The sequence below is a fragment of the Ochotona princeps genome, chromosome 28 (assembly GCF_030435755.1).
Source record: "Ochotona princeps isolate mOchPri1 chromosome 28, mOchPri1.hap1, whole genome shotgun sequence".
In the NCBI taxonomy this organism is placed as follows: Eukaryota; Metazoa; Chordata; class Mammalia; order Lagomorpha; family Ochotonidae; genus Ochotona; species Ochotona princeps.
This window is the reverse complement of record NC_080859.1, coordinates 25,260,744-25,269,123: the sequence shown is the minus strand read 5'-3', so window position 1 is coordinate 25,269,123 and position 8,380 is coordinate 25,260,744. Positions and strand designations below refer to the sequence as shown.

The 8,380-nt window shown below is 40.9% G+C and overlaps 1 protein-coding gene and 1 pseudogene across 1 annotated transcript; one reads left to right on the top strand and one right to left on the bottom strand.

Moving 5' to 3' along the window:
- The first annotated feature begins 362 nt into the window (after positions 1-362).
- On the top strand, positions 363-1,277 carry LOC101523121 (olfactory receptor 7A10-like; annotated as a pseudogene).
- A 1,122-nt stretch (positions 1,278-2,399) lies between these two features.
- On the bottom strand, positions 2,400-7,969 carry LOC101518363 (olfactory receptor 7A10-like; the record flags this gene model as incomplete). Its single annotated transcript, XM_058656311.1, has 2 exons — positions 7,053-7,969; positions 2,400-2,415 (listed from the first exon to the last, which is right to left on the bottom strand). Coding segments are annotated over exons 1-2 (930 nt in total), but the record flags the coding sequence as incomplete, so codon positions are not given.
- Between the last annotated feature and the right edge of the window lie 411 nt (positions 7,970-8,380).

Sequence of the window (8,380 nt, the reverse complement as noted above, 5' to 3'; positions counted from 1 at the left end):
ATCCCATTATTTATTATGATATGTGGAAACACATAGTATACAGAGTATTTTCCCCAGGTTTCTGACTCATCCATGCAATTGGAAAATCAATGCTGAGTTTACAATGAGTGGCAAAATATATTAATCAAATGCTCAAAGAATATCTCAGTCAATGTGAGAAACATTTGATGCCTTAGGGCAGGATGAGGGTGGGACTGAATTCTTAGTGATCCCACTAGGAAGACTAAAGGAGAATTGAGCAATCTCCAGACGTGGAAGTAACATTCAGAATGAAAAACATGCATTTTGAATATGCGCTATGTTGGTTAAGTCTATTGTGAATGAAAATGATTCTAGTTAAACTACTTCTTCCTAATAGTGACATGCACTACATCAAACTGAGAAACAAAATGCAGCTTTCAGAGTTTTTCCTCCTGGGAATCTCAGAAAACCAAACCCTACGTCCTCTCAACTTTGGCCTATTCCTCTCCATGTATCTGGTCAGTGTAAGTGGGAACCTGCTCATTGTCCTGGCCATGCTCTCTGACCCACACCTCCATATGCCTATGTACTTCTTCCTCACCGACTTGTCCTTGGTAGAAGTCTGCTTCACTTCCACCACTGCCCCAAGATGCTGGTGAACATCCAGACACAGAACAGATCTGTCAGCTATGCAGGCTGCCTCTTTGGAGGTATTTGGAGGTCTGGATGATTTTCTGCTGGCTGTGATGGCCTATGACCACTTTGTGGCCATCTGTCACTCCCTGCAGTACAAGGTCATCATGAGCTCCCAACACTGTGTGCATCTGGTTCTTTTGTCCTTAACCATTGGTGTCCTGAATGCCCTTATGCAAAGCTTACTGGTGCTGACTAAGCTTCTGCACATGCCTAGAAATCCCCACTTTTTCTGTGAGTTGAATCAGGTGGTCCACAGAGCCTGTTCTGACACCTTTCTCAATGAGCTCATGATGGATTTTGCAGCTGTGCTGCTGTTGGTTGTTCCCCGGTCTGGGATCCTCTACTCTTACTCCAAGATTGCCTCCTCCATCAATGCCATCTTCTCAGCTCAGGACAAGTATAAAGCCCTTTCCACCTGTGCCTCTCACCTCTTGGCCATCTCTCTGTTTTATGGAACAGGCTTAGTTGTGTACCTCAGTGCCAGCACAGCCCCAAGTTCAGCCTCGACTGTAGGAGCTTCGGTGATGTACACAGTGGTCTCTCCCATGCTGAACCCCTTCATCTACAGCCTGAGGAATGCTGATGTGAAGAAGGCTCTGAAAAAACCTTTCATGCCTTAAAGGCTAGTAGAACCCAGTGGTTTGGGGGTTGAGCAATGTCGTTGACTTTGTCTCATACTTCAAGGTCAGACATTGTGTGCCATTTAGAAAAGTAGCAATCAGACTTGATTAGTCTGCTCACTGTTTTAGATTTTTTTTTAATGATTAATTCCTCTGTGTATACTGCAAATGAAAGATTCATTGCATTTTTCTATGATTTTTCTCTACTAGGACACAAAATCTTTCTGATTTTTTTTCCTTTTTCCCACATTTACTGTAAACATGGCTCCAGACCCAAAAATTTTATGTAGAAATGGAAGTGAATGAGGAGGTAGTTTATATGCTAACCAACTTTAAATTCCATGTGTATTTTTGACAGTACATACACTGATATTTTTGATTCATGCATATAATTATTTTGTACTCTCTTATCTACCACATAAATTTGTCCCTGTAAGAATTGGCCTATTATAGTACGCATAATGTGCTCTAGTTGCACCAAAATTATTGCACCAAAATATGATTCAATTCTTTAATGGTTGGGTGGTAGTCCATTGTATATGTATAACAGATGCCTCTTGATAGAAAAAAATTTTACATTATTATTATTATCATTTTATGATATAGTTCCAGATTAGGGAAATTTTCCTTTATTATTTCATTAAATACATTTGCAAACTCAGCTTCTCTTTCTGCACCTTCTGGGACTCCGATAACTTTTATGTTTGGACTCTTAATAGTGTCTTTCAATTCTTGAATACTTTTTTTGGCCTGATCCAGCTCTGCTTCCAGCTTTTTGTTTGCTTCCCTCTGATGACAGGAAATACCTTCCAATTCTGAAATTCTTTCTTCTGCTTTCTTCATTCTCTTTTGGATACTCTCCACTGTACTTTTAATTTGCTCTACTGTGTTCTTAATTTCTGATATATCAGCCTTGATTTGCTTTGTTGCTTCCTTAAATTCTTTGAACTCTTGCATGAGCTTCTCATTGTTGATCAGAATCTTTAAAATGAGTTTTCTGAATTCTGTGTGCCCTATTTTCTCGATGTCTTCCTCAGTGAACTCTGAGGTTGGCATAGGGTTTTCCTTCTTTGCAGGGGAGTCTTTGGTAATATTCATTGTGCCTTTGTCTCTTCTTTTGCTCTTGGTCATTGTACTTCTGGTTAGCAGAGTCTTGAATTCCTTGGGGCAGGTTTCTAAGCTCTGTCACCCACAGGTTTACAATGCGAATTTACTTATTGCAGTTGGTACACAACTTTTTCCTTGCAGCCACTTGTGCCACAACCTCCAACGAGTTTCAGGTCTGGGTTCTTACGTCAGATTTCTACTGTGGTCTCCACAGCCCCAGCTCTTGGCTCACCACTCTCCACCTCCTGTGAAACCATGCTGAGGCTGCACTGTTGTCTCTGCAACCTTTCTCCCAATTCTGGTTGGAGCAGGTCCCAGGATTAGAGAGTCACCAGGTGTCCTATATAATTAGGTTGTTGGTGGTGCTGATCTTGTCGGAACATTTTGGACTTTAGGTTTGGGTGCCACACAGACCGATTTTGACCAGTACGCTGCCAGAGTCAGTATTAATTTCCTGTGCGACCTGTGCTATCACGGATCTGAGCAAGTTCTCACGAGATCAGCACATGCACAGTTCACTATTGTCCCCTGCAGTCCCAAAGCTATTGCCAAAGTGCCCAAAATGGCGCTGATATACAACCACTACAGTTCTTGATCTGCTGGCCGTCAGATCCGAGGGCTACCCAGACCTGTCCTGGGTGGAACCCGTAGAATGCCACGTCGTTGCAGTTCACTGAGACAGAAATGAGCTCACTCCCAGCTCAGCGCATGCTTCGTCCCTTCCCTTGCCCTTTTCTCTTTTTGCAAAATGGCTCCCAATTCAGCTCTAAGGAGCTGACTTGGCTGTGAAATCCACTCTGTTCTCGCACTGCCCGTCTGCGATCTGCTGCTCTGTCTCTGCTCCTGGTCAAATCAAATGGATCAGCTGAACGGACAGTTCTTTGTCTGGGTTCACCACCCGAGCTCCCAGTGAAAGTCCCTTCCCACCTGGTTGCTGGTGGCGTTCTGGATGCTGTTGGAGTTTAGATCGCCATGTTGGAGTATCAGTCTCTGCAACACCACATCGTTGTTTCTGCTGCTTTCCTGTGTTGGTCAGTCTCCAGGTACCCCTCTGCTGTTGTTCTGTCCCTTCCTATTTCCTGAAATATGTCCTCTCTGCTTCATCCTGATTAAATGTTTTTCTGTCCGCATAAACGTGTCCTCATCCTATTCCACCATCTTGATTCTCCTGTATCTTTATTTTAAATTTATAACTGGGGCTCGGCAGCGTGGCCTAGTGGCTAAGGTCTTCGCCTTGATCCCATAAGGCCGCTGGTTCTAATCCCGGCAGCTCCACTTCCTCTCTGTCTCTCCTCCTCTCAGTATATCTGACTGTGTAATAAAAATAAAATAAATCTTTAAAAAAAAAATTTATAACTAACGTGAGACCTTTGGGCAAATATTTTCTAAAGCTGTTATTTAATAATTTTCACCTGATATTGTTACTGAGAGTGATTACCTTTTCCTTCACTTCTCTTCTACTTCCACTCTAAAGCTCCAAAAGACCTCTCAGATTGTACAGTTAGATCTCCAGAGTTTGTATAAGTATGACTAACTTATAAGCCTGATATCCCAAAGGCTGGATAAACAACAGAAGAGAGTTCCAATAGCCTCAGTGCTACCCTGCTGAGGTCAAACAGACACTTCCACCTGGAGATGTTTTAAAGGTCGAGTCTGCATAGATCAACACCTCCCATGATGACGCATCATGTGTACATCTGCTGACTACCCTCTACCACCCAAGACATCCTCGTGCAGGACTCAAGCTACTTTACAAAAAGGACTTCTGATAAGTAACTTGCAGAGGGACCCTTAGGCTCTCTCTCCCTATCCTGAAATGTCTCTGTAAGCACTATAATTTGTACTAAGTATATTGTTACTAATTGTCTTAATTCTAACCTGATGCCTGGTACTTTTGGTGTCTTGAAAAGGCCCTCATTTGTAACGTTGCCTGTGGATTTGACTGAACTATGGTATGATGATGCTGTTCTTTATGCTTTGGAATGTTTTCAACCATTTTGTTGCTTTGATGCTTTGTGATGCTTTGTGGTTTCCTTATCTTTTACCTCACTGCATTTATTACTCTTATTGGTTCTTTTACAGCTGATACAATAAGTTCATACAGCTGATCATCTTATCTTTCTTTCTCATAATATTAGTCTTGCCCTATTTACCCAGAAAAGTATTGATAAAGGCTAAGATTAATGCATTAGAGGAGGTAGTGATTTATATTGGTAATGAAATTCAACACTTAAAAACCAGATTTGGTACCACATGCCATAGTATTTACACATGGATTTGTGTCACTCCTCTCCCTTTTAATGACTCACATGTCTCTTGGAGTGATGTTAAAACTTATCTCCAAGGTGTATGGAATGACACATTTACTAGTCTTAGCATGTAGGAATTACATGCCCGTATGTCTAAAGTTTCTCACTCTCATTTTGAGGCTCTCTGCAGGAGGTGTTAGCAACCAATTCTTACAATCGCCTTCATCTTTTATTTCTGATAAGACTTTCTACTCATTTTTTATAAATTGAGGAATCACTTTTATTGTTCTCCTCTTTGTATTGTCTTCTGGCCCAGTCATCTTCCATCGTTTGAGCTCCATGATTTAAGCCACTCTCAGAGAACTCTGCATCCTCTAACTTAATAATGAAAGAGGGGGAGATCCTGGGGTCTGTGCAGTGAATGTGGGGGACATGAAGGTGTGACGAATATTGTTCCATTGCAGGCAGGGCTGCAAGGAATTTCCCACTCAATGGCAGTGCCAGGCAGATGTCTCTACAACCACCTGAATGTAGCTCCACCTTCCTTTGCATGGGCACCAGACCACCCTGCGGAAGAATTCTAATCCATTCAGTCATTGTTTGCTACTGTGGAGTTGGTTTTTACTCAATTTGAGCTTGGAGGTTAATGTCAAGAATAATGTCTTGCAAAACGGCCTTTTATTACTCACACTGTCTTGACTGTCCCCATTGACTTTAAGCTAATGTAGGGACCTGTATTTAGGGCTTCCTTCTTTCCTCCAACTTTAGGTTCTCCTTTTCTTTGTGATACAAAATTGAGTTGTAGAATAAGAACTGCAGAAGAAACTTCTAGAGTTTTTAGGTGAAACAAGTGACAGAATTATTCTTGGATACCCCCATTTGACCATGAGGTCAAAAGTCTGTGCCAGAGCTTGTGATTGCTTCTGTATAAATAAAGGGGACAGCTTTCTCGCATTATCCATTCTCGCATTATCCATTATAGTCATGAAATCATAGTGGTCCATTAAGTTCTTCTTTGCACCTCATCCAAGCACCCTTTGCAAGTTCCGAACTCAGCAGTTTGCAAAATACCATCACCTTCAAGTATCTTACCTTCCCAGAGTCTCATGGGATGAATTACAACAAGAATATGTTTCTGATAACATATTGTCCTACCAGGAGTAGGAAAAATTCTCAGAACCCCAATGCAGAAACAGCTATTTTCACAAAATTTCTAACCCAGCACTAAGGAGAGCAACGTTGCATCAAATGAGTTAAAGAAATGGATGGGGATGTTATTATGATTTTTAAAAATTTTATTTCTTAAATTTCTACTGATAGAGAACAAATTTCAGGATTTTCATAAATAAACTTTGAAGAAATTAATCATACTTCCCTGCATCAATATCCCCTTTCTTCCTTTTTGTTCCAAAATATTTGCAATAATGTGATTTAAACATTTTAATCATAGTCTTAATTTCAAGTAAAAATCAGAATGAATCCTGCTGTGCAGGAGTATTGACAAGAGTTAATACAATATTCAGGTCACAGGAAGCGAGTTCCATTCTTACATATCTTGTTTTTATGTGTGTGTTACATATGAACTATCATATATAAGAAAAAGCATTCAATATGTGTCTTTCTGTTCTGTTGGAATAAAACATCAAAACCTTTTACTATAGTGATTCGTCAATGTATGTTACCTAAAAAATGAACTCCTAAGCTATAAAAGAGAACGTTGATTAAAGTAAATATATTATTATTTGATAAGAAATTGAATCATGAGATTTGTGGACATTCCAATTGTGCACACTTACCCTCATGCATTGCAAGGAATATGTGTAAGACTATGCTAATAAAGAGTCCCATCAAGAGAGCGTGTGGTATACATACAATGGAGTAACACACAGCCATCGAAAGAATGATATCTTATCTTTTTGCCTTAAATTTGGTGCAACTGGTTATCATTTCCAAATAGGTAACTCCAAAAGCAAATTTAAGTGGTAGTTCAATGGAATTTAAAACATATACATTCATTTTAAAAATGCATAGGCTTTGTAAAAATACACGTGGAAATAAAACTCATAGCACATAAAACATCTTCACTGACTCCCATTTTTCCATGAAATTTTTGAGTCCATTTGGATTTCTGAAACAATGTTGACATCATAAAGATAGGAAACAGGAAAAATCAGAAAGGAAGTGTTGACTTACCAGATAACACATATTGCAATACAGTGGGTCATTCATTTGCAGTGTACCCAGAGGAATTAATAATAACAACAACAACAACAACACAAACAAAAGAGTGAACAGACTAAGCAAGCACTGCCTACTCCTCTGACAAATTGATCACAATGTCAAATATTGAGGTTTGAGACATGACATCAATGACATTGCTCAACCTCAATACCGTGTGTTTCACTATGGTTTATAGAACAGCAGTTTTTTCAGAGCTCTCTTCATGTCTGTGTTCCTCAGGCTGTATATGAAGGGGTTCAGCATGGGAACGACCACGGTGTACATCACAGAGGCTGCTGCAGTTGAGGCTGAACTTGGGAGAGCGCTGGCACTGAGGTACACACCAATGATTGTGCCATAAAATAAGGAGATGGTCAAGAGGTGAGAGGCACAGGTGGAAAAGGCTTTATACTTGCCCTGAGTTGATGAGATGGCGCGGATGGAAGAGACAATCTTAGAGTAAGAGTACAGGATCCCAGACAGGGGACCCCCTGCCAGCAGCACAGCTACAAGATACATCATGAGTTCATTAAGAAAGGTGTCAGAACAGGCTCTGTGGACCACCTGCTTTATCTCACAGAAGAAGTGGGGCATGTCTATGTGTGTGCAGAAGCTCAGCCTCAGCACCAGTAAGCTATGCATAAGGGCATTCAGAACACCAATGATCCAGCACAACAGAACGAGCTGCACACAGAGCTGGGAGTTCATGATGACTGTATAGTGCAGGGGATGACAGATGGCAACAAACCGGTCATAGGCCATCACAGCCAGAAGCAAGTCATCTACGCTTCCAAATAGGAGAAAGAAGAGCATCTGAGTGATGCATCCTGCATAGCTGATGGATCTGCTCTGCGTCTGGATATTCATCAACATCTTGGGGATGGTGGTGGAGGTGAAGCAGACATCCACCAAGGACAGGTTGGCGAGAAAGAAGTACATGGGCGTGTGGAGGTGTGGTTCAGAGAGGATGGCCAGTACAATGAGCAAGTTCCCACTTACAGTGACCAGATACATGGAGAGGAACAGCCCAAAGATGAGAGGCTGCAGTGCTGGGTCCTCTGAGAATCCCAGAAGAAGGAATTCTGAAAGCTGAGTTTGGTTTTTCAGTTTCATGTGGTTCACAGCACTATCAGGAAGACGTAGTTGAACCTGGATCATATGTATACAAAAAGAATGTAAATATCTGAGTAGAAATCCAAAATCCATGTGTTCCTGTTCAGAATGTGGCTTCCACATTTGGACATGGCCCGTGTCCCATTTTGCTCCTTCCCAGTTTAATCACTGACCAAGAATTCCTTCCCACTGTCAGGCCTTCCCTAAATCATTAAGTACTTCTCACATTTAATGAGATATTCTTTGATGAAATTTCTGTTCATCACTGTTTACCAATTCACTATACATTTTCCAAGTAAATGCATGAACAGGTTAGCAGGATATGAAGCAATGTATAATATGTGGTTTTGTGTATGTTTAGAGAGACTGGGATTCAATTCTGCTTATTACACATAAAATGATCTTTAGTCACAC